The 26711-nt window shown below is 40.5% G+C and overlaps 1 protein-coding gene across 1 annotated transcript; it reads right to left on the bottom strand.

Moving 5' to 3' along the window:
* Positions 1 to 659: 659 nt before the first annotated feature.
* Positions 660 to 4277, bottom strand: RNASE10 (ribonuclease A family member 10 (inactive)). The gene is made up of 2 exons (XM_030320317.1): positions 4245 to 4277; positions 660 to 2138 (listed from the first exon to the last, which is right to left on the bottom strand). The coding sequence occupies exon 2, from the start codon at positions 2131 to 2133 to the stop codon at positions 1486 to 1488; it is 648 nt and encodes a 215-aa protein (XP_030176177.1). The 5' UTR covers positions 2134 to 2138; positions 4245 to 4277; the 3' UTR covers positions 660 to 1485.
* Positions 4278 to 26711: the final 22434 nt, after the last annotated feature.

Genomic DNA, 26711 nt, shown 5'->3' with positions numbered 1-26711 from the left:
AAGCAAAAATCAAGAGTAGGACGCTCAACCAACTGAGCCACCCAGGTGCCCCCGGTCTCTCTCTCTATCTATCTCTGTTTTTTTTTTTTTTAAGTATTTTGGGTAGAATCCATAATTATCCAGGATGTTGGGCCTCTAAAGTCACAGTCTGGCTCTGTGTTCATGTCCTGAGAGAAGGACTCAAAACCTAGAGATTCTCTCCTGAACATCGTCTCTCTCTCTCTCTCTCTCTCTCTCTCTCATTTTCCTATAGTATATAGTACATATGTACTTATGACAAGACAAAGAATCCAGAATCCAGGCTCTAACCTCTAGTGAGTTGAATGTTACCCTTTGGGGTCCAGGAGAGCAAACTGAAGGGTGCTGCAAATCGGGAAGCAGCAAATGAAGGGAAGGGCAGGAACACCCCATTTGAATTATAGATCAACCATTTATAAGTGGGGTGATCTTGGTCAAGGTGAAATTGGCCTCTCTGAGCCTGTTACTTCTCATCTGTAAAGTGGAGCTTATCTACTGTCCCTCTTTATAGGGATTATGTAAAACCAAGTACGTGACAGCATCTAGTAGAGTGTCCACATAGAAGGATAGCTTCCTTCCTGCTTGTCTGGAAGAGAAAAGAACACATTGAGCCCTCTGAAATGTGAATCAGGCTACTCAGCAGTTTTTATTGACTGCATAGTGTTTGACAGGGGTCAGAAAACTTGCTTCTCTTGAATGATTCTATGTTTCATACAATTTTTATAACTCCTGAAAAGGTCCCAGATAATCAACAAGCAGATAATCAATAAATGTGCCAAAGAAGAATATAGGAGAAACTTATAATATAGTTGCTTCTACAAAGATGCTTATGACTTCATAGGGCCATATATTGTATACTCAAATTAATTAAAGGCTAATTAAATCATGTATACAGGTCCACAATTCTTTACCTGAAACTTATATTTTGGGTAACTCAAGAAAAAAAACCTTATCCACATGGTTCACCAGATGCAGTCCTACAGTCCTAGATACAGTCACTGATTTGCTTCTGCAGTGCAGGGGTGCTGTGTGGAAAGCCCAAGGGGCTCACGTGATTGTCCTAGAGGCTCATGGATCACAGGGAAGGACATGGGACTACAGTGAGCTCCTGTAGTCCATATCCAAAGGCAAACATACCAGGGAACAGACTGGTGGTAAGGATCACAGCAGATACTAGAGAATCTCTTCACTGATCCCTTTCCAGGGCAGGAGTGATGGAGGACCTGGAGAGACCACATATCATTACCCTATTTTGCTACCTGTAACCCCAGCAAAAAAAGATGCAGGGTGGGTGAAACCTAGGACAATGAAGAATTGTGTTTTCAGGGGATAGTGGTAAGGAATAGGTCAGCCTCTCTTCCCAGAACCTTTTTTGCAGAACACCTAACAGGAGGAAAAGGGTATGAGAAAGAAGTGGGAAGGAAGGGAAAGAGGAGAAGGGGAAGGGGAAGAAGAAGGGAAGTTGCTTCATTGTCCAGACATCACCTGGACCTTCATGTCATTACAGGATATAATAATAAACTTTTCAAAAATGAAAGTGAGGTAATTACAGTGAGGAGTGACTTGGCCTGGTTTGGATAACTTGCAGAATGTCAAATCAAAAGGACGGGAGCTTTTGTGGCATTTGCCTCCCTTGAGTTCACAGGCAACAACAGGATTATTACAGACAGCTCTGACTGTATCTAGATCTTCGTGGATGAATGTGTACTGGGCTATGCATGTGTGGTTGTGTTCCTTCACCTTGTGTGCCATCAGGGCATTGCATTCCCTGGCCATCAGGTCAAACCTGAGATAGTCTTTGTTGCTCTGCAAGGGAGCTTCAGCTCTGAGCATCTTGTTCCCTCCAACTTCGTCTTCACCAAGGATTGTCTCTTCTGGCCAGCCAGGTTGCACTATTCCTTTGTTGCTAAGCAGCATGGTTTCTGTAGTTCGGATGCCCTCTCCTTTAGTGGCTTTGGTCTTGTCCTCTGAATTGCTAGACAAAAACTCACTGAGGGGCTCATCACTATCCTCGAGGACTGTGGCAGCCATCTGAAGTCCCAACCCCAGACCCACCCCCAGGCCCAGTAACAGCAGCAACATCATAAAGAAGATCTGTACCAGAGTCAGCTTCATCTTTCCTGGAGGGAGAAGGGAAACAGAAGGACTGGCTTTGAGATGAAACTTGGCTCCATCGGGGACCCCAGACTCCCTAAACCCTGACAACTTGGTCTTTGGGGTCTCCTCTCCTTTCTCCGCACTACCCAATCCCCTCAAGGGAGAGATTCTTGCTTGTTCTTTTCCCATTTCTCTGGTCACTCCCCACAACATTCCTGTTGCTGTGTGATAAGCCACAGCTTATCCTGCAGAACAGGAAGATGGTGGGGAGAAGCAGCCCTAAAATTGGTTCACATATGGGGAGTCAGTGGGGAAAGTTGACATCCAGTGACTCTTAAACAGAAATTAGTTCCAAATAACCCAAGAGAATGGTTGAGAAGACAAATAAGTACAGTGTCACACTTTCCTTGAGAGAAATTCCTAGAGAAAGCCTTATTCTCAGTAAAGGACTAGAATTGTCATAGGAGACGATCTCTCTATTTTTACCCCAAGTCAATTTTTGCTCCTTCAAGCATCTATTACTCTCCTTTCTACCCACCCCTCCCCTCAAAAGATAAAAAGAAATAGAAGAAGTACCATGGTCCATTCTTACTACTAAGCTTAGACTGTGTGGTAGGGACAGGTGGGGTGTTGGCAGGGAGGCTATGCCCAATTTCGCATCCCAGGACCCTGTTAAAACCACATGATGTCATGCCAGAAAGCTTCTACTACTAAAGATCTCTTGAGGCACTGGGTGGCTCAGTCGGTTGAGCATCCAACTTCAACTCAGGTCATGATCTCACGGCTTGTGGGTTTGAACCCTGGCTCGGACTCTGTGCTGACAGCTCAGAGCCTGGAGCCTGCTTCAGATTCTGTGTCTCCCTCTCTCTCTCTGCCCCTCCTGCCTATATATATATATATATATATATATATATATATATATATTCTTATATATATATTCTTATATATATTCTCATATATATATTCTTATGTATATTCTTTATATATAATATTCTTATATATATATATTCTTTAGCACTTGGATATTTCCTGCTGATTAGTTTTGTACTCTCAGAGAGGAAATGGAGTAAGAATGAAACAAACAAAAAAACCCCAAAACAACCAAACAACTGATCTTCTGGGGTTCCCCTACTAATAAAGATCCCAATGAGTGCTGAGAGTAGGAACATGTATTTTTGTCCTGCTAGGCCAGTTTCTTCCCCCAGTCAAAGAGAGATCTTCCTGGGGCGCCTGGGTGGCCCAATCGGTTAAGCATCTGGCTCTTGGTTTTGGCTCAGGTCATGACCTTGCGGTTTCATGAGTTTAAGCCCCACGTCAGCCTCTGCACTGGCAGCACATAGCCTGCTTGGGATTCTCTCTCTCCCTCTTTGTCTGCCCCTCCCCCACTCACACTATCTCTGTCTCTCAAAACAAATAAATAAACTTAAAGAGAGAGACCTTCCCTACTAGAAAAGAAAATTGCTGTAAAGAGCATTGAGACAAATGATAAAATTATAATATAGTCTGTGGAGTAGATAGGAGTGTTCTATCAATCTTTGATATACTGAAGTTGAAATAGTATACTATGATTATTTAAAAGAATATCTTCTTAAAAAATGAAACCTGAAATATTAAGGAATAAAGGGGTACAATGTTTGCAACTTACCCTCAAATGGTTCAAAATGTAGGTTATATGTATGTATATACATGCCTTTACAGAGAAAGAAAGAAAATGATTTTTTAGTATAGGGGGCAAGTTTTTGTTTATTTTATTTATTTTTAAAGTTTATTTATTTATTTTGAGAGAGAGATAGGGAGAGTGAGGGAGGGGCAGAGAGAAAGGGAGAGAGAGAATCTCAAACAGACTCCATTCTGTCAGCACAGAGCCTGACTTGCGGCTGGAACTTATGAACTGTGAGATAATGACCTGAACGGAAATCAAGAGTCTGATGTTTAACCGACTGAGCTACCCAGGTGCCCCAGGGGGAAAGCTTTTAAAATTATGTATCTGAATAGAGAGCATTCAGGAGTTCTTTGTAATATTGTTGTAACTTTAAAGTAAAAAATATGTCAATATTTAAAAAAAATTTTTTAAAGTAAAAGAACTTCCCATATTGTTCCCTAGGGCACTCAACACCACTGTGACTTACCTCCACACCTAAGTAGCCTCAAAGATTTTTGTGTTCTCCCGTTCCCCAGGTTCTTCCCTCCCAGGGTTTCCTTCTTCCTGAAAAGTGCCCTGGATGCTCGTCTGTAGAAAAATGGTTAGCTCCTGCTGGTCCATGTGCTCTTAAACCCAGACTTAATTCCCAAGCCCAACCTCTTTCCATTCCTCCCACCAGCACTGAATAAACACACTCACCCAATTCTCTCTGCTCCCACAAACACTTTGAAGTAAGGCTATTTGGACATTGAGACAGACCCAGACGTCCAAGGCAGGAAACGTCTCCAGCCTAGGAAAATCAGACAGTTTCATTTGGTCAATTGTCCAACTCCTGAGTTACACCCACTATCCTGAGGTTTATAGCAGCCTTATTTTGTCATGAATTTCAGATCAAGTCATTTTTTAATATTCTCCGCATGTACTTCCTTTAACCCTTTCCTGTCATTTCTGGAACATCGAGATCTTTGGCCTTTATATGGACTGACATGGCTATTTTGCTTTTTACATTACAGAATTGTGTCATGACTTAATTTGAACACTTGGAATATTTGTGTCGGTCATAATTTGCACATAACTTAACTTATGAAGCCTATCCCTGTCCTCCACTCCCTGCTCCCTATTTGCAACCCAGCCAAAAACCACATTCTCATAAGAACAGACAGATTTTGGGGCGCCTGGGTGGCGCAGTCGGTTAAGCGTCCGACTTCAGCCAGGTCACGATCTTGCGGTCCGTGAGTTCAAGCCCCGCGTCAGGCTCTGGGCTGATGGCTCAGAGCCTGGAGCCTGTTTCCGATTCTGTGTCTCCCTCTCTCTCTGCCCCTCCCCCGTTCATGCTCTGTCTCTCTCTGTCCCAAAAATAAATAAACGTTGAAAAAAAATTTAAAAATAAAAAAATTAAAAAAAAGGACAGATTTTGCGAACCTGACAATTTAGCCCTAGATAAGACCGTATCCAAAGCAACACTACCTCTGTCAGTTCCTGCAGCCTGAGTGAGTAAAACCCGGAGGGTTACAATGTTGATTCTCTTCTCTTCCTTAGCTAAAAGTGCCATCATGAGATAATAGTTTTTAAAACACTCTGGAGATTGTGAAAACACTATGCAAACCTTCTCTGGACGCAAACAAAGCTCTTCAGGAGGATCTTTTGCTTTGTCATTCAGGCAGGGGTTTTCAAATTATCTCTGGGAGCTGCCTCTGTGATTGGCAAGGTATGCCTCACTGACCTTCTGCAGTGCTGAGGATGATCATTTACAATAAGTATAATAACAACTAACCAACACTGAGCATCTACTTCACTCCAGGTGTTTATTACATTTCACCCTCTTTTTGCCTGTGCTATCCTTCTCTGGTGTCCATTCTGCCCATCTGTTCTGGTAAGGTCTATTTGGAACATGAAGAGGCCATAAGGAATCCTCCGCTGAACCCAGTAGCTGTCTAGAGTCAGCAAAGATAATATATTCAACCACACTCATCACTTTCTTCTTTATAATCAGATGTTTTGGTTACTATTAGGAATTGTCTGAAATTAAGCCTCGATTAAAGGAAAAAAGGACATACGTCTGTGGTCTAAGTATAACGTTTAGACTGACAGCGTTTTGGTTTTGTTTTTCCCTTTTCTAGGCCATGGTTTTCTCACCTTCTAAAGAATTTGTTTTTAATTTTATTTTTAAGCAATCTCCACCCCCAATGTGGGACTCTAGCTCACAACCCTGAGGTCAAGAGTCACAGGCTCTACCTACTGAGCCAGAAGGTGCCCTGAGCTTTCTCATCTTCTAAATTTGACTAATAGTAGCTTTTACCCCACAGAGATGTTGTCAAGATTACACAAGACACTGCATGTAAAAGGATCAATATATTAGCTATTGTAGTTATTATTACATAGCAATTGTCAATACATGCTCATTACCTGCTCAATACATTTTCCTATCAGAAATAACACATCCTAGAGCTGCAGCTAACAACAGTGCTCACTGCTTCTCTGAGAAGGCAAACAACATCTAGAATCTCAGAGAAGGAATTATGGCTCGTATAGACCAACACTTTTACAAATAAAGTGACTCAAGGGGCGACTGAGTGGCTCAGTTCATTGAGCATTCGACTTCAGCTCAGGCCATGATCTCATGGTTCATGGGTTCAGGCCCCACATCAGGCTCTGTGCTGACAGCTCGGAGCCTGGAGCCTGCTTTGGATTCTGTGTCTCCCTCTCTCTCTGCCCCTCCCCTGCTTGTGCTCTCTCTCTCAAATAAATAAATAAATAAATAAATAAATAAATAAATAAAATGTTTAAAAAAAAACAAATAAAGTGACTCGAAGAGGTTAATGTCTCAGATGCTACAGGTAAGTATTGGCAGTTCTGATATTAGAACTTTGACTTCTAGCTAAGCAAAATTTATGATAGACCAATGATTGGCAAGCAGGAAGGTAGATAGATTAGATAGGTAGATAGATAGATGACAGATAGATAGATAGGTAGATAGATAAAAGGCAGGTAGATAGATATAGAGAGATACAGATAGAACAGATGCTCTGATAAGAAAATTGACAATGAATCCATCTAAGACTTAGATTCTAAGTATAAGTGCTATTTCTCGTAAATCAGTCTAAAATATGGACTTCCACTTGTAGTCAGGATAGAGGAACAGCGATTGGATTTTGCCTGAAACTGCTAAAAAAATGAATTATATGAAATGATAGATTTTCAAGGCATTGACAAGAGACAATGAAGTACAGTGATCATTGAGAGAGGGGCCACAAAACGAGATGAGCTTACTCCCCCAGCCTCCCCCCTGGGGAGAGTTTTTAGGCCAGGTGGTACAGAGGGGGGACCCAGGCAGAGTCTGTCAGTCTCCCTGAGTTGAGGTGATAGAATTGAGAGTCCAAGGAGGCCCAGGCAACTAGGGTTCATGGGGCAGAATACCAGGGGGCACAAGACTGCGGAGAAAGAACTCCAGTGACCTGCAATGAGGAAGATATCACTACACATCTATCAGAATTGCTATAGTGAAAAAATAGACTGCGAAAGCCTGGAGAGATCCAGAAAAACTGGACCTGTCATACATTGCTGATGGGAATATAAATGGTACAATTACCCTGGAAAACAGTTTGGAAGGTTCTTAAAATACTAACTATATATTATAATACAACTTGGTAATCACACTCTGGGGTGTTTACCCCAGAGAAATGAAAACATATGTCCACACAAAAACCTGTACACAAATATTAACAGCAGTTTCATTTGCATCAGCCAAAAACTGGAAGCAGCCCAAATATCCTCCACCAAGTGAAGGGCTAAACAAACTGTAGTACATGTGTACCATGGAATACCACTCAGCAATAAAGAGGGACGATCTGCTGATACAACAACCTGGATGAATTTCAAAGGCATTATGCTGAGCGAAAAAAAAAAACATATCACATGGTCATGTACCCTATGACTCCATTTAGATGAGATCATATAATATGGAGAACATGGTAGTGTTCGTCAGGGGTTTAGAATGGTGGGGATAAGGACACAGATGTGACTATACAGAGGTACCACAAGGGAGATCTTTTTGTAAGTTTTTTTTTTTAACTACTGTCTATGCCTATGAGTGTGGGGCTCAAACTCACAACCCTGAGATCAAGAGTTGCATGCTGTACTGAATGAGCCAGCCAGGCACCCCCACAGGGAGACCTTTGTGGTGATGAAATAGTTTTGTATCTTGATTGCAGTGGTGATTGCATGAGTCTACACATAAAATAAAATGACACAGAACTATACTCACACACATTATGCTAATGTCAATTTTACACATCATGCTAATGTGTAAGATGTAATCACCAGAGGAGACAGGTGAAAGGTACGTTAGACCTGTACTATCTTTGCAGCTCCCTGTGAATCAATATTTTTTTTCAGAATAAAAACTTATTTTAAGTGTTAAGGCTCATTATAGATGTTTTACATAATAGTATAGAGAAACACGCATGCAAACACCAGACCCCCATCTAGACAGTTATTTACACTTGGTGTATATCCTTGTGGTCTTCTCCCACCCCACTCAGCCCTGTGTTGATGTTAAGTTCAACATGTCCATAAAAATTACAAGTTGAGGAGTGCCTGGCTGGCTCAGTCTATTGAGCCCCCAACCCTTGATTTTAGCTCAGGTCATGATCTTGCAGTTCATGGGATCGGGCCCCACATCAGGCTCTGTGCTGACAGTGTGAAGCCTGTTTGGGATTCTCTCTCTCCCTCTCTCTCTCTGCCCCTCCCCCACTCATGTGCTGTCTTTCTCTCTCTCTCTCTCGCTCTCTCTCAAAACAAGTAAACATTTTTTTTTTTAATTACAAGTTGTGATGCCAGATGGTAGTTAAGTATAGTGAATATAGGAGCCTGTATTAGCAGGCGAGTCTGATGTGGAGATACACATTTGGGAGACATCAGCTTATGACCAGGTACCTAAAGTATGAGACTGAATGAGCATAAGTGTCAAGAGAAGTTTGGTTTTCTACTTTGTTTTGTTTTTAAGAAAAGAAAAACAACAGCTTGTTTATTGATAATAAAGACTAAGCAGAGAGGAAAACCAATAATGCAGGAGCAAAAGGCAAGATTTGTTGGAGCAGTGGTGTTTGAGTGCTCAGACTGAAGACGAATTGCCTGGGTTTATGCGTAAACATGTGTTATTGTATCTGTGAATCACACTTCAGGAGAGTGAAAGGGACATACAACATATTTTCTATAAAAGCTTGGATCTGGAGACATGGTTGAGAACCACTGGTTTACACAAGAATTAGTAACGGTCAGGGATCTTGCTACACTGTGCACTTGGGAGCTTTTTCTTCATTCTGTGGTTGCAGCTGCTACTGCCCAGTGACAGCTGACTGGATGGATAGTGCCGCTCAGCTCTGGGCTGGATGCTCTCCAGCTATGAGGAGTTTCTTAAGATGAGACACAAAAGGGAAAGGGAACAACATTTCACTAATAAGGAATTCGACTCTGCTGTGGATCCCAGATAAACCATTGGCTTTTATCCCCAGGTTTTGGTCATGCACTTGTCCAGCAGATATACAAAAGTCCAGAGTGGGGACAGTGGGGTGGGGAGGCATTTTTCAGAGATGGACATGTTATTTGAGATGACCCAGTGTTTAAATTCTGGCATCTGTTAGGACTCCAGTGTGCTCCATCAGTTTAGCCTGACCCACCAAACACAAAGGGCTCTAGACTATTAAGGATATGCGGCAAACATCTTGAGAGTAAACACTTCCTTACGATATCATGTAATGTAATTTTTCTTACAGAAACAGTTCTGAAGGTTCTGCTCTACTCAAGGGTGGCCAGCCACGGAGGTAAGTAGAGACTGAACCTTAACTGAGCTCTGCTCAACACACCGTACAAATGGGCACAGAGCCGACTTCACCCAGAGGAACTGGCTTTTCTTCCAGCTCATACAAAGGTGTTTTTTAAGGCTTTCTAGGGATCTAAATCGAGGGCTTTTCATTTTGGTTCATTTTCACCTAAATGACCTTATATGACCCTTACAACTTCCCCAACAAGTAAGAAGAGCTAGAATTATTTCTCCTGTTTTATAATAACATTGAGGCCTTAAGATGTTAAGTGACTCACGTAAGGCCACGTAGGTAGCAGGTACCAGAACAGGAGCAGGACTCTGATCTACAGTCTCCCACCTGTTGTTCCTTCTCTCATACCATCTGTCTCGCCCCTGATGGTCTGTTCCAGTTGAGGTCCTTTCCTCATGGAACTAGAGAATAACTGGCTACCATTGATGCCCAAAACAATCTTATAAACATCCATCTAATATAAGATGGACATTTTCCGTTATTAAAAATCAGTTATTACACTTATTAAAAATTGTATTAAAATTGTTATCAAATTCTTATTAAAAATTACAATTCACATTTGTAAAATGAACTCACATAAAGCTGCTCACTGTCTACAGAAATCAACCCCTCTAACCTCTGCCAAATCTTTCATTCTTATAATCTTTTCATCCCCTCGAATTGCTGCAGTTCCCCTGGTTTGGGCTTGTCTTGTTCAGTCCCTGTGTAGCCCTGGTTTCATTTGGTAGATGATCTTCTGGGGGAGTTACAGTACTATGTCTTATTCTTTCTAACTGAGTGGTTTTGGCAGTTTCTCTAATGTTGGGGGAGTTTTGTTAATAATATATGACCAATAAAACAGACCACAACCACCCTATTCTGGTGCAACAGGAACTTCCAGAACCAACAAAGTCTACAGAAAGAGCTCCCCCAAATCACACCTAACATTCTACACCTCTACTAGGAAAGATGCCAGCTCACCAACATGATGGGCTGCATTTGCAATAAAAATTATGTTATCCATTTTTATCAATCAGCATAAGAAACATTCACTGACTTCTTTAAATTAGACTTAATAGGGGCGCCTGGGTGGCGCAGTCGGTTAAGCGTCCGACTTCAGCCAGGTCACGATCTCGCGGTCCGTGAGTTCGAGCCCCGCGTCAGGCTCTGGGCTGATGGCTCAGAGCCTGGAGCCTGTTTCCGATTCTGTGTCTCCCTCTCTCTCTGCCCCTCCTCCGTTCATGCTCTGTCTCTCTCTGTCCCAAAAATAAATAAAAAATGTTGAAAAAAAATTTAAAATAGACTTAATTATCGTTAAACACATATTGTCTAAAATTTTTTTTGAAATGGCTTTATTATCTGATTTACATGCCACAGAAACAACCAAATGTCCTTGTGAGTTGCATTATTCTTAGTATGAAACTTCATAAGGTTTCACATTTGAAAATTATCAGCTATAAACTAACCACAGGTATTTTGAAGATCTGTCACCTACAGATAGTTTTTTATTTTACTCTATTGCTTGCCTGGAGGCTCTGTTATAAACTACAGACTGAAATTGTGCCTTTAATAAAGGACAGTGTCAGAGCCTCATGAAAAAGGATTTGTAAGGGGCGCCTGGGTGGCTCAGTTGGTTGGGCGGCCGACTTCGGCTCAGGTCATGATCTCGCGGTCCGTGAGTTTGAGCCCGCGTCCGGCTCTGTGCTGACAGCTTGGAGCCTGTTTCAGATTCCGTGTCTCCCTCTCGCTGACCCTCCCCTGTTCATGCTCTGTCTCTGTCTCAAAAATAAATAAAACATTAAAAAAAATTAAAAAAAAAAAAAGAAAAAGGATTTGTACCAGATACTTAAAGCTATTGACTGTTTGTTTGTTTGTTTGTTTGTTTCAAGTAGGCTTCTTCCCCCGTGTTAAGCCCAACACAGGGCTTGAACTCAAAACCCTGATCAAGGCCTGAGCTGGGATTAAGAGTCAGACATTTAACCGACTGAGTCATCCAGGTGCCCCTGTTGGCACTTTAAAGCATAGATTCTTAAGAACAGGCTTTTGAGTTAACTTAGTCAACTTTCATACCAAGCCTGTGGACTGACCCAAGATTTCCAAAACTCCTTTTAGTCAATAAGCAGACAACTTCATGAGACTGCTTACTCAAGATCCAGCAGAACAAGAATTAGTTGTATGGGACTGAATGAACTGATAAGGAAAGTTTGCAGAAAAAAAAAAAGAAGAAAGAAGAAAAAATTTGTAGTTGTTTGTATGGAATATTGTTTTATTTTATTTTATTTTTTAATTTACATCCAAGTTAGTTAGCATATAGTACAACAGTGATTTCAGGAGTAGATTCCTTAAGCCACTTACCCATTTAGCCCATCCCACCTCCCACAACCCCCCCAGCAAACCTCTGTTTGTTCTCCATATTTAAGAGTCTCTTATGTTTTGTCTCCCTCCCTGTTTTTATATTATTTTTACTTCCCTTCCCTTATGTTCATCTGTTTTGTATATTAAATTCCTCATATGAGTGAAGTCATATGATATTTGTCTTTCTCTGACTGATTAATTTCACTTAGCATAATACCCTCTAGTTCCATTCACGTAGTTGAGAATGGCAAGATTTCATTCTTTTTGATTGCCGAGTAATACTCCATTGTATATATATACCACATCTTCTTTATTCATTCATCCAAGATGGGCATTTGGGCTCTTTCCATACATTGGCTATTGTTTATAGTGCTGCTATAAACATTGGGGTGCATGTGTCCCTTCGAAACAACACACCTGTATCCTGTGGATAAATGCCTAGTAGTGCAATTGCTGGGTCGTAGGGTTGTTCTATTTTTAATTTTTTGAGGAACTTCCATACTGTTTTCCAGAATGCCTGCACCAGTTTGCATTCCCACCAGCAGTGCAAAAGAGATCCTCTTTCTCCACATCCTCACCAACATCTGTTGTTGCCTGAGTTGTTGATGTTAGCCATTTTAACAGGTATGAGGTGGTATCTCATTGTGGTTTTGATTTGTATTTCCCAGATGATGAGTGATATTGAGCATTTTTTCATGTGTCGGTTGGCCATCTGGATGTCCTCTTTGGAGATGTGTCTATTCATGTCTTTTTCCCATTTCTTCACTGGATTGTTTTTGGGGTGTTGCGTTTGATAGCAAAATATTGTTTTAAAGCTTTTTTGTTGTTGTTTATTTTTGAGAAGGAGAAAGAGAGAATGCACACAAGGAAGGGGGAGAGGGAGAGAGGGAAACAGAGAATCCCAAACAGACTCTGCACCGCCAGCCAGAGCCTGATGCGGGACTCAAACTCACACACTGTGAGATCATGACCTGTGCCGAAGTCAGACGCTTAACCAACTTGAGCCACCCAAGCAGCCCTGTTCAGAATACTGTCTTAATGTTCTACTTCAGTGTTGATGTTGTTTTGATGTTCTATTTTGAATATCAAAATAAGGCTTTTTTCTTTCTTCTTAAACTCTCTATAATCTATAACAAGTTACTAGATTCTACTTTTTAAAACTGAAACAAACATTCTTAAATGATATCTGATTCTTACTGACTCACACACCACTGCCAAGAATTCAGGAAGTCTCCTTACCTTTTTTTAGTACGTATTTTACCAGGTCTCCTTACTTCTCATGGCAGTATAGTTATTTGCATAAGTCCAGTAAAAATTTGTCCTCCTTTTCTGGGACTCAGTTGGGTAAGCATCCTACTTCAGCTCAGGTCATGAACTCACAGTTCATGTGTTCAAGCCCCAGGTAGGGCTCTGTGTTGACAGCTTAGAGCCTGAAGCCTGCTTTGGATTCTGTGTCTCCCTCTCTCTCTGCCTGTCTCCCACTTGTACTCTCTCTCTCTCTCTCTCTCAAAAATAAGTAAACATTAAAAAAAAATTTTTTTAAGAATTTGTCCTCCTTTTTACCAAAATATAATAGAAAAATCAGTTATGCAACCAAGTTCTTGCCCAGATGTCATTTTTGAGAATGATCCTTGTTTAATCCAGTATGATGAACTAATGTCTACAAAGTCATCTCAGGAAAACTTGTGTAGTACCTGGTTTACAGGGTCCCAGTTTTGCAGTAGATGAGGAAGATCTCTTCTTGTCAGGCCAGGAACTTTAGGAAATTGTGGGGACCTTGAGAAGAAAGGAATTCACCCAAATTTATGGGTACAATGGGTGAAACCTAGTGGAAAGGGTTTCTTGGGCTTGGTTTTTCTAAACCGAAGGTAGCAAACAGTAGAGGCTTTTAAAAGTCCAATCTGAGATTCTGAAGGAAACTTCCAGAAAAAAAGTAAATTTTGTGGCCTAGTCAATAATAATATGGCTCTAGATTTACAAAGCAGATTAAGAAGACCTATGTGGTAAATGAACACTCTTTCTGCAAGTGTATAAATAATCAGATGAAACCAACAGTATTGCCCCTTACTTTTTTTCTTTCCCACTGAACTGAGAGTTTCTTAACTTCTCTCTTACCCTCAGTGCCTAGCACAGTGTTTGGCATGAAGAAGGTAGTCAACATTATTTATTGGAAGAATAAAAATCAGGTTATGGAATTGTATTTGTGCCTGATTCTGCCCACGAGGCAGTGATGGAGGGTTGGGGAGGTAGGGCAGGGGCCTGAGCCCACCAAGTATGGTGTCCTCTGCCCACTTCCAGCTGTAACTTGGGGGAGGGGTAGCATCCATTAAAAATAAACTCATAATTAGCTTCAAAAATACTCCTGGAATAAATGAACACATAAGTAAAAATAATAAAATAGGGAGGAGAGATGAAACAAGATGGGCAAAATGTTGATTATCATTGAGTTGCAGGTGGTGGGCACTTGGGGATTAATTATACCCTTCTCTCCCACTTCAATGCAGGTTTGAAGTTTTCCACACTAAAAAGTTTTTAAAAATCGCCTTGGAGGAGAAGAAAATTACACAAAGTAAGTCTGAGGGCTCTGTGAGAAATGGAAATGAGGGATGAGTGAGTTCGGGCAGTTTCTTGGTTTTGTTTTTGGATTTTTGCATCCACTAATTCATACCACTCCCTGACCCACTTTTGCCTTCCTCTTCTGGCTATCCACTCCTGGGACATTTGCAGAACACCAGAGGTTTCCTGGAAGAGTGAGCATAGGGAGGGAAGTGCTCAAGTGGATTATTTCAGCACTGAATGCTGGCAAACCTCACCCACACACTGGTCTTTCAGCTGAGCCATGCCAGATCTGAGACTGGGCAGCAGCCAGATATTGCCATGAGTAGAATGGGAATGGAATGTTCTCAGGGCTTAAGAGGGGGCAGGAGAGGGGGGTATGTATGTCTGAATCAATGCTGGAGACCAGAGAAGAGACACCAAGAAAGTGGGAAGCACTGTGCCCTCTGTTTGTCATTCCCTCCCCCAACAGTGACACTGGAGGAAATCAGGATCAAATGTAGTCAATCTGGCCCCAGGAGAGAGGAAGCTGGACAAAAAAATGAGCATTGTTCATTTGTGTTAGACTACAAATGCTCTTTCAGATTATCTTCAGGTCAACATGGCTGCATGTGGGGCCAGTTATTGGGAAACACAGGGTAAAATTCACCTCATGACACCTCATAACTCTTGAGATTTCTTTCCATTACATTCCAACAAAATTCTCTCCTACTAGCTTGTCATACTGTGTAAGATTCCACTGTTTGAGATTCATTTCTTTAACATTCATCTCCTTCCCCTGCCTTTTGTTTTTAAACAAAATTACTCCCAAAATGCTTGACACATTCAATTGGGCTTGCAGTCAATATCAACTTAGTGTGATTCCTTGTAACAAAATGTGTTGTCTCTGAGAAATAATAGCTAGCATATAAGGTGCTAAGTACCAGAGAATTGTGTCAAGTGCTCTATTTACATTTTCTCATCTAGCACTGTGAGGTAAATGATACTATAGCTCCATTTTATAAATGTGGAAAGAAGGCTTTAGGAACTCTCAGTAAAATGACTAAGTGACAAGAGCAGCATTTGAACTCAGACCAGTATGACTAAAAATCTCTGTTCTTAGGGCACCTGGGTGGCCTAGTCAGTTGAGTGTCCGACTTTGGCTCAGGTCATGATCTCACAGGTCATGAATTCAAACCCCACATCAGGCTCTGTACTGACAGCTCAGAGCCTAGAGCCTGCTTTGGATTCTGTGTCTCCCCCTCTCTCTGCTCCTTCCTTGCTCGTGCTCTGTCTCTCTCTCTCTCTTTCTCAAAAATAAACAAACATTTAAAAAAATTAAAAATCTCTGCTCTAGGAAGCCAAGTATGGAAATAGACTGTCAGGTTGGGGGGATTCTTGACAATCCCTGAGGTGCATGATGGTACTAGACACTGGGAGTGAGAAGGAAAGAGCACTAATAAAGAAATGTGTGAGTGTGTGTGTGTGTGTGTGTGTGTGTGTGTGTGTCTTCTGGAGTGGAAATTAACCACTTGTGAAATGGTTGATAGGTAATAACAACTCAACTCTTTTAGCATGTCCACAAAATACTGAAAGAATGAACTTCACAGAGAAAGAACCAAACTTTCAAACAATTGTCATTATGTGATATTTCAACCTGAGGTAGTTGTCAAACAAGCTTTAGTGGAACCCCATTTAACTCAATTAGCAAAAAGCCTCTGAAGTCAAAAGAAGACATACCAGCTAAACTGGTGGCTTCTAATCTTTTAATCACAAGGACAATTTATTATTCCCAGCCGTTTTGAGTCCCTACAAGTAATATTATAACATGTAGCATTGTAACATTAAATTGCAATTATTTCTCCTGCTTAGACCGAGATTAGATAACAAAGGCATCCGGAAAGGCTGGATGGCCACCAGAAAGGACTTCCGGAGGTGGAAGCAGTACAATTACCCGAGCCCCCTTGGGTCCTGTCCTCAACTCACACATCCACACATGATTTTGTCTGTACGTCTGGGGCTTTTCCATCTCACAGGATTGACTCATACGAACCACTCCCAAAATAAAACTATAAACAAGAGCTGCACTGAAAAATACATACAGTGGGAAATAAACCACCGGTGACTTAAGAGAGAGATCAAATAGTGAAGAGATATTTGCTGACTAAGCAGGAGTGGTGAGCAGTTTTGGGGTTCAGTCAGGCCAGGATGAGGATAAGGAAACATTTCTGACTCCAAATTAAGCACTAAACCAGCATCTTAACCCTGAGATGTGGCTTATAGAGAAGCAATTCCCCAAATGTAGAATTTCTCTTTCTAATCTCCAAGCTCCCCCCAATCTCCTTCTTACAATATATCTGCACGCTTGTTGGTTTGTATCCTTTTATACTTTACCTTGCTCCAAGAAAAGATTAAAGACAGTTTGCAAAACTATCTACAATGAATGATAACACAACTCAAATTTAGGGAAAAGGAAAAGGAAGAATACAGCTTTATGGATTAAACTTTAGTTGTGAGGATGCTAAAGTCACTGTACTTGCCTAAGCCTGCATTTTGGTCCCCAAAAGCTGGAGTCTGTGGGTTCTTAGTCCATCCCATTGACAGATTAGGAGTTTGGGTAGATTAGGAGTTTGATTTTACAAATGGTGGTTACTATTTACCAAATGCTGATCTGACATGATGTAATTCACAGACAGTACCAAACATTTTTAGTTTTGAGATTTTGCTATTATATTTATGAATCACAATTTAATTTTCTAATTTATATTAATGAAAAAAACTTACCAGCGTTTTTAATAAGAAGGAGATAACCAGGGTTGTCTCAATGGGTTGATACAATTCAAATAAACTTAGTTTTAGTTAGCATGTCATAGGCTTATTTACAGTAAACTTGTGGTTTTCATAAAGATTTCTAAAATGTTAAAATTAGCTCACAGACCTCAATATTTACAATCTTTCATGTAAGAAAACAATCTTGAAAGGACAAAAGACAGTCAACAACGGTATCAAAGAAGGAAAGAAAGAAAGAAGAAAGAGAAAGAAAGAAAAGAAGGATCCTAGGTCAAGAAAGTAAACATAGGTGCCCCTCAATCTGCAAATGAGATACTTTCCCAGTGCAAAGAATCATCCCATGGGAAAACAATAAAACTAAAACTTCAGAGTAAAGGGGCTTGCTTTCTCTGCATGAAACTGTCTCTGGTGCCCTGGTCAAGTAATAATGATTGTTGGGGCAACTAGTGGTCCAAGGAGCAGAGGCTTTTTCCATGGGAAGCCCCTACACCCTGGTAAGGTCCCCAGATGGACAAGCCAGTCCTATAGGCATGATGCTGTTATATGGCAAATTACAAAGCCCAGGACAGAAACCATGCACCAAAAAGAAACTCTGCCTTTTCTGTACTTTCTTGAAATTAGAGATCAAGTTCACTTGGGTCGGCAGACGTTGGTGCAGAATTAGCATAGAAGAGGTACTCAGTAAGATTTGGTGAAGCAGAGATGAAATGAGGGAAGAGAGAATGAGAAAAAGAGGGAGAGATCCCAAAGCAAAGCTCTAGCCCACAGCCTGGAAGATGAGCTCAGGGGGAAAGGAAGCATCCTAGATTCCTGGACTTCTGACAGTCTTCCCAGTTTCTATGCTCTTAGAGAGTCTCTTTCTTTCCTCCCCTAGCATACAGTTGCTTTGGCTTAGCCAGCCAGGTAAGTGATTGAAGTTCTGCCTTCAAAGATAAGACAAGTAAGAAAAGGGAAAACATTTACAATCTGTAGTAAGACATATTGATAAGCAAGACATTCAGATCTTCCTGAATTCATACTGATCTTCTCAGCTGAGATACTGTTATTATGTAGGAGAATGGGTGCCTGGGTGGCTTAGTGCCAGACTTCAGCTCAGGTCATGATCTCATGGTCCTTGAGTTTGAGCCCAGCGTCAGACTCTGTGCTGACAGCTTAGAGCCTGGAACCTGCTTTGGATTCTGTGCCTCTGTCTCTCTCTGCCCCTCCCCCACTCGTTCTCTCTCTCTCTCTCTCTCTCTCTCTCTCTCTCTCTCTCCCTCTCTCTCTCTCTCTCAAAAATAAATTAAACATGGGGCGCCTGGGTGGCGCAGTCGGTTAAGCATCCGACTTCAGCCAGGTCACGATCTCGCGGTCCGGGAGTTCGAGCCCCGCGTCGGGCTCTGAGCTGATGGCTCAGAGCCTGGAGCCTGTTTCCGATTCTGTGTCTCCCTCTCTCTCTGCCCCTCCCCCGTTCATGCTCTGTCTCTTTCTGTCCCAAAAAATAAATAAACGTTGAAAAAAAATTAAAAAAAAAATAAATAAATTAAACATTAAAAAAAGAAAGAAAGAAAGAAGGAAAGAAAGAAAGAAAGAAAGAAAGAAGAAAGAAAGAAAAGAAAGAAATTCATGCCAAGGTATTTAAAAATGAACTGATGGAGGGCGCCTGGGTGGCTCAGTCAGTTAAGCGTTCAACTTTGGCTCAGGTCATGATCTCACAGTTTGTGAATTCAAGTTCCGCACTGGGCTTGCTGCTGTCAGCACAGAGCCCTCTTCAGATCCTCTGTCTCCCTCTCTCTCTTCCCCTCCCTGACTTGCACAAGCTCTCTCTCTCTTTCAAAAATAAACTTCCGGGGGGGGAAAAGAAGTGAACTGATGTGATATCTGCAACATCTTACTTTCAAATAGCTCAGGAAAAAAAAAGAAGTGTGTATGTGGTACAATACTAAAAATTGATGGTGGAAGGCACACTAGTGTTTATCACATTATTCTTTTGACTTGTCTACAGTCTTCAAGATTTTCAAAGTAAAAGGTTGGGGACAAAGTGGACGTTAAAATTTCCAAAAAATATGTCAAATCCGTTGTCTGTACACCAAACCCGTAATAGTGCCTATCTTGACTGAGGCATTCTTTTTTGCCCTTTTTCTTGTTGTGGTTTTTTTGTATCGTCCAACTAGTCTACATTAATATGTATTGTTTTTGTAATCATGTAAGACTTTTATTCTATTTATTCTTATTTAAAATTTATTTTTAATAATAAAATAAAGATTAAAACAATAAAATAAATTTATTTTAAAGCTACATATCTATTTTTAAAGGTCACAGCAAGGACTCTTCCTTCTGCCCCAGTGGCCTCTCTCACCAAACCCCCTGCTCTGTTGCCCCAAACCCAGAGCCAAGCAAGCTCCCTACATACCATATTTCTTGCCTGTGCTCCCATGCGTATCACTAGCTCCATAACCTTCCTCCCCACAAACACTTCCCTCATAAGCTACTGCCCACACAAAACATACTCCATCTAAATTTCTCTCCTGGAACAAATGGCTTCTTTCACCACTGACTACACCTCTGTGCAAAGCTTCCATCCATAAACCAGTCCTTCCCCAAAGTTCCTGTATAACGCTTTCCCCACCTATGCCTCTGAGTCAGTCCCTGATGAATTTCTCCTGGTGTGCTGCTGAAGATTTCTCAATTGCTGACACAAAAGGTTGCCCTTCCCTGCGGATGAAGCAGCCAATTGCTTCCACTTTTGTCTGGGATCAGTCACAGCTCCCTAGTCTTCCTGACCTAGCACCCCAGCTCCTCAGCTCCCATCCTACAGCAGGTCAAGAAGAAATGGACGCACATGGATATACAATCATTGCAGCAGGAGCACCTGCCTACATCTTCAGCCTTATCTCCCACAATCCCATTGTTCACTCCACTCTAATGCCATGGCCTTCTTGCTGCTCCTAAATTGCTAAGTCCTCCTAGAACCTTGATGCTAACTGTACCTTCTGCGTCTACACTCTTCCCTAATCATTGCATTGCTCATCCTCTCATTTATTCAGGCCTCTGGTCACATGACAGCTCTTCAGGGAGGACTTCCCTGCACTAATCCACTTGAAATTGTTCTCCCCTTTATTACTTTTTTTTTTAATAACCTTACTGAGGCATATTTTACATATCATAAAATTCACCCTTTTCAAGTGTGTAATTCAATGACTTTTCGTAACTTTACTCAGTGATGCAACCATCACCATAAATTAGTTTGGGAACATTTTCACCCCTGAATAAGATCCTTTATGCCCATTTAATTTTCATTTCCACCCTGAGCCCCAAGAAACTACTAATCTACTTTCAGACTCTATAAGTCTGTCTTTTTTGGACATTTCATATAAGTAGAATAAGAGTAAAGGTTCTTTTTTTTTTTTGTATCTGAATTATTTTAGTCAGCATGTTTTGAGATTCATCCATGACATAACATGTGTCAGTAGTTTGTTTCCTTTTATTGCTGAACATATTCCATATATTTTGTTCACCAGTTTTTTGTTTTCTGGTTATTATGAGTAATGTTGCTGTGAACATTTGTGTGTAAGTCTTTATGTGTTTATGTTTTTTTATTATTTTAAAGATTTTATTTTTAAGTAATCTCTACACTCAACATAGAGCTCAAACTCACAATCCCAAGATTATGAGTCACATGCTCTACTGACTGAGCCAGCCAGGGCGCCTCTATGTGGATATGTTTTTATTTCTCTTTGGTAGATACCTAGAAGTGAAATCGCTGGGTTGTATGGTAGGATTATGCTTAACTTTTTGAGAAACTGCCAAATATTAAAGTGGCAATACTATTTTACGTTCCCATGAGCAATGCATGAGGGTTCTTGTTTCTCTGTATCCTTACCAACATTTTCGATGTCTGCCTTATCTATTATAGACATCTGGTGACTTGAAATGGCATCTGATTGTAGTTTTAACTTGCCTTTCCTTCCTCTATTACTATCCATTCCTTCACTTTGATTATTTTTTCTTAACATTTACCATTACCTTAGATTTTTTTACATTTGTATTTATTTGCAAATTGACTCCCCCAATTTAAGGTAAACTCCATGAAGGCAGGAGTATTTTCTTGTTCTTCTCTGTTCTCTAATCCCTGGGACATTTATTAAGTTAGTGAATAAACATACCCTCCTCATGTGTTCCTCTTTTTCTTGCCAAGCAGCCCAGAAAAATACACTTGATGAATGCCTGTCTGAGACACTGAAAAGCTTCAAGCTTCTTCAAGGCTTCAATGGGCAGGCAACAGTTTATAAGTTAATAATTTTGGTTTTTGCATACATGTGCATACATGCAGATGCACACACACACACATACCAGTATTTCTGTGTATGGCATAATACATCTGATTATCAAAAAGACAAAGTTCAAAATAAATGGAGGGGAAAAAATGGACAAAAGCAATACAGGGTGGTCAGGTAAAAGCTATGGTTATCTGAGTGGCCATTATGTTGCTAAATGTCAATACTAGGTGCAGATTGATGACAAGACTTGACACAGACATACTCCGAATAAAAACCGAGCAGGATTATTTATCTAAAGGTTGCAAAATAACTCAGAGAGATGAACATATTTTCCAACTCAGACAGGACTACAAACATCTTGACTCCAATACCTTTACCAGAAGGGTGTATTATCACTGAAACTCTAAGTAAATGAAGGCCACATTAGACTCTATGGAAAATATAGCAGTATCTCTCAGTCCAGCCTAGTTGTACTCATAAGTGAGTGTGAATATGCCCAAAGCCCCTCCTTGGCTGAAGGCACTTCATGTGGCTAAGGGTCATACGATACATAATACTACTGCAGAATGCAGTTTGGTTCTTTAAGGCATCTCTCTTGGACTCTCCAAGCTAGTAGATCCTGGTCTGAGAACATTCCTGAATTGAGTATTTTGGAACCATAACAGGGATCAGTTTCCTAGATCTTGGGAATCCTGCTAACAAGTCTTTAGACCAGCCATAGAGCTATCTTGAAATGAAGTGTCAGTAGGTAGGAAATATTCTAGAAGACAGACAGTCAAAAAGAATGACAGAGTAGCAGAAAATATCCGAAATTACTTGTACCATAACTCTATCCTAGCTTTTTTAAGCACTAGTGGTTCCTATCCATTTATGAAGGAGGAGGAAGAGTTGGCAGAGTAAGCATCCAAGGAAATGACCCTCTCCTGGGCCCCAAATTCAGGAAGTCACATAATTTTGCATTTCAGGAGCTTCACAGGCTCCCTTACATCCTATCCATGGGTCCAGAGTGAGAACCTTTCCACTCCAAAACAAGTATATTAACAACAACACTGTGCCAAGTATCGACTTTATCCCCTGACAGCAATCAAATTGTTTTCATACTTTGTTTGATGGACTGAGTGGGATACTAACAATGATGGTAACTGTATATTATGATTGGGGGGAGGGGAGCAGTGAGATATTGAGAGCTGGAATTGACCTTAGACAACCTTTGATGGTTTGCATTGATAGAACTAGAGCAGATCAGGCTACACATAGTGTATAGTACTATATTCCTACTAATCTTTTATAGCAGGAGCTCAGGTAGAAATAGTTCCAAATAAAATAGGAAAAAGGAAGACTAAGGCCAAAAATCAAAAAGCCAACAAGCAAAATGGCATTTTAAAAAATATGAGGGGTGCCTGAGTGTCTCAGTTGCTTAAGTGTCCGACTTTGGTTCAGGTCATGATCTCAGGGTTTGTGAGTTAGAGCCCCACAAGGGCGTCTGGGCTGTCAGCCCAGAGCTCTGAGCCTGGAGCCTGCTACAGATTGTGTGTCCCTCTCTCTCTACCCCTCCCACCCCGCTCACGCTCTCTCTCTCTCAAAAATAAACATTAAAAAAAAAAACACGAATAACAGAGATAAAAGAAAGAAAACAAGAAAAAAAGAGAGATTGGTAAGAGAGATCATAAATTTCCTAAAATGAAAAAACTCAGAACGGAAGTGAAAATGAAAAACAAATAGAAGAGTAGGGGGTTTTGACCTGAAAACCAGAGACTAAGGATTCACTCCAAACAATATTAGATCTGATTTCTTCCAAACCTAAATTCTGACAAAAAGATTAAGGACTGGAAATTTTCCATTTTCATTAAAGTCCAAGTTTACAATAACAGAAAAACCAGGCAGAGAGCCAGTGTTTGTTCAAAAGATGTCCTTTAGAAACACAAAGTAGTTATGAAAAGCAGATGCATGTTTACAAAGGAAAAATGAATGCAAATCTAAGCCAAATCAGATTTAGACCAGAGGGCACAGCAGAGGAAGAACAATTGTGGTCTCTCCCACCTTCTTCTTTTAAAGGGACAACAGTAGTATTATCTCTTTGTCTCTATTCCTTTATTTTTTCAAAGTCCTAATGTCCAGCAATGGTATTATCTCTGTCTCTATTCCTTTATTTTTTTAAAGTCCTAATGTCTATCCCTACCATACACTTTTATTTATTTATTTATTTACTTACTTACTTATTTACTTATTTATGGGGGAGGGGAAGAAAGAGAGAGAGAGACAGAGAAAGAGAGTGGGGAGGAGGGGTAGAAAGAGGCGGGGGAAGAGAGAGGATCTTAAGCAGGCTCCACACTCAGCTCAGAGTCCAGTGTGGGGCTCTGTCTCACAAACCCAGAGATCATGACCTGAGTTGAAATTAAGAATTGGACATTCAACCAACTACTGAGCCACCCAGGTACCCCTCTTTGTCTCTATTCCTAAAGGCAACCAACAAATGGACTGGGAATTGGCTAAAAACAAAAAACATTAAAGCCATATTCTTCCTTTGCTTCTAAAAATGTTGAGGTGATAGACATGTGTCCTTGAGAGCACTGACCTAAGTCAATAAGAAAACACACTAATTATGATGCAAAAACATCTCTAAGACATTAAAGAAAATAGCATGATGCAGAACAACACATATAATGTATTAACTTCTGTGGACAATAAGAGGAAGAGAAAAAAATAACGTGTATTTGTATTTGTTAATATTTTTATAAATATTGGAAGAATGTGTGAGAAACTATTAAGTCGTTACCAGTGGGGTGGGGAAGGAAAGGCAGATGAAAGGCAGATGAAGGACAGGATGGAGGTAAAACTTTACACATTTTATGTTGAGTAAGTTTTTAAGTATGTGTTCAAAATTTTAATCTGAAAAAGGAGAAAACTACTAATTTGACTTAAGTGTATGTATTTTTCATTTCCAAATTGCTTGCGCTTTTGCCTTTACATTTTGCCTTATAACAGCATATTCTTTTAAATACTGCAAAAGCCTCCAACCTGATTAAAAAATTCTAAACATCACCGGTTATGTTATTCTATACGGCTAGTTTGGGGTGAAAGTATTTCTACCATCAGAACAACTCTTTCTGCTTCTCGTTAGGCTTCAATCCATCAAAATAATAACATGATTTTCACCCATCAATTCCTACTTAAAAAGCCTTAAATGGCTTGTCATGTTGCCTAGAGAAGGTTCTTACTCCTCAGCCTGAAAAGAGACCCCCGAACAATCTAGCCTTGTCCACCTTATTTCCCAGTGCTCCTATTCACAATGTCTTTAATTTCACCATTTTGTTCTGTTCAATGATCAAACATTCTCGAATTTGCCTGCATGCAGTGCCTTCTGCCATGTCCTCTTCACCAATGTTTTCTGTAAGGTCTAACTCAGTCTCACCGGTCCTTCCTACTCCCCATCCCAGGTTGGTTCCCTTTGAATACCCATAGCATATTTTATCATTGGCACTTAGCATGTGCTACTTCTCACACATTATTCCTTTTTCAAAAATTTTCCAAATGGTGACAATATAACATAGGAAAAGACTAAAAGTAGGCATAGAGGGTACAACTAATTCAGCTTTTAATGCATATATCCTGTCTCCCCCTTAGACTGGAAGCTCTTTGTCTTATTAGCAGTTTATTTTATGGCTTTAAGACAATGTTGTATGCAATGTATATGATTAATAAACATTATTGGTATTGATAAAGATGACCATGACAGGGCCAGGGTAGAAAGCCCTAACTTGAAGTGTGTGTGTTTTTTGCCACCTATCTTGAGATGCAGGAAAATCAGTCCATTTTGTAGGCCCCTCTAGAGAGCAATAGTGTCATCACCAGTTGTTTTCAAGAACTACCCTTTTCTGGGTCCTCCTCCCAGACCCATCTCCTTTGACTTTTGCTTTTATTTTCTTGCTCATCTAAACTGGTACATTCATTTTGGTTGAGTTCGTTGGCACTTGAAGACGCTTGATAAGCAAAATGTAGTGTATCCATACAGTGGAACAGTACTCAATTATGAAAATAAATGAAGTACTGATACATGCTACAACTTGGATGAGCCTTGAAAACATTATACTAAGAGAAAGAAGCCAGTTAAAGTCCATATGATCCTATTTACAATTCCCTTCATATGAAGGCCCAAAATAGTTCTATCTTACAGAGCAGAGAGTAGATTAGTGGTTTTCAGGAGGGTTGGGAGCAGAATAACTAAAAGGTACAAGGTTTTCTTTTGAGTTGATGAAAATTTTCCAAAATGGACTGTGGGGATGATTGCACTTATGTGTGAAAATACTAACAGCCATTGAGCTGCACACTTTAAATGTGTGAATTTTATTGTATGTAAATTATCTCATTAAATAAGCCTTCAAAAAAGAAATTAAAGGGGTGCCTGGGTGGCTCAGTCAATTAAGCGTCCTACTCTTGATCTCTGCGCAGGTCATAATCTCAGGTTCATGAGTTTAAGTCCCACACCTGACCTGGCTCTGTGCTGATGGCAAGAAGCCTGCTTGGGATTTCCCCCTTCTCTCTGCCCTCCCCCCCCCCACCCCCCGTTTGTGCTCTCTCTCTCTCTCAAACTAAACTTTAAAAAAGAAATCAAAGACAATGTGTTTGTGTTTTCTTTCTCCAGCCCATATGGCCTTGAACCTAGTATCCCAGTGCATTTAGGATACTCATTACCTATAATTAAATAGTACTTGCCTGTAGCTACTTTCCTTGTCATATCTTAGTTTTCCTATAAAGAATGTACAATTTTGTTACTATAGGAGATATTCAATGTCCTAACATGAGTATAATAATAAACACTTCTGTAAAGTCAGTAAGCCTTATTCTTCATACTTAGAACTAAAAAATTAGACTCTTGCATGAGGTCAACAAATGAATATTCTTCTTGAATCTAGTATTCTATCACAAAATTTATGATACCCTTTACAGGGTAAATGGGCAAACCCATCTACTAAGTCTAAACACCAAAGATGTGCTTAAATATTCCACCTGAGTATCTCTGGGACATGTTTTTCAGATGGCACCATTCTCATTCCTGAGCCATCTCACCAAGAGCCAGATCAGGGTGAGAAAGCTGAGCACCACATGCACTCTCTTGTAACTTCCAAGTATTTGCCCATGTCTCATTAGAGCCCTGCATGTCCTCTGTTCTAATCACACCTGTTGTGATAATGACCCACGGAA

The sequence above is a fragment of the Lynx canadensis genome, chromosome B3, assembly GCF_007474595.2.
Source record: "Lynx canadensis isolate LIC74 chromosome B3, mLynCan4.pri.v2, whole genome shotgun sequence".
Taxonomy (NCBI): Eukaryota; Metazoa; Chordata; class Mammalia; order Carnivora; family Felidae; genus Lynx; species Lynx canadensis.
This window is presented reverse-complemented; position numbering and strand designations above follow the sequence as displayed.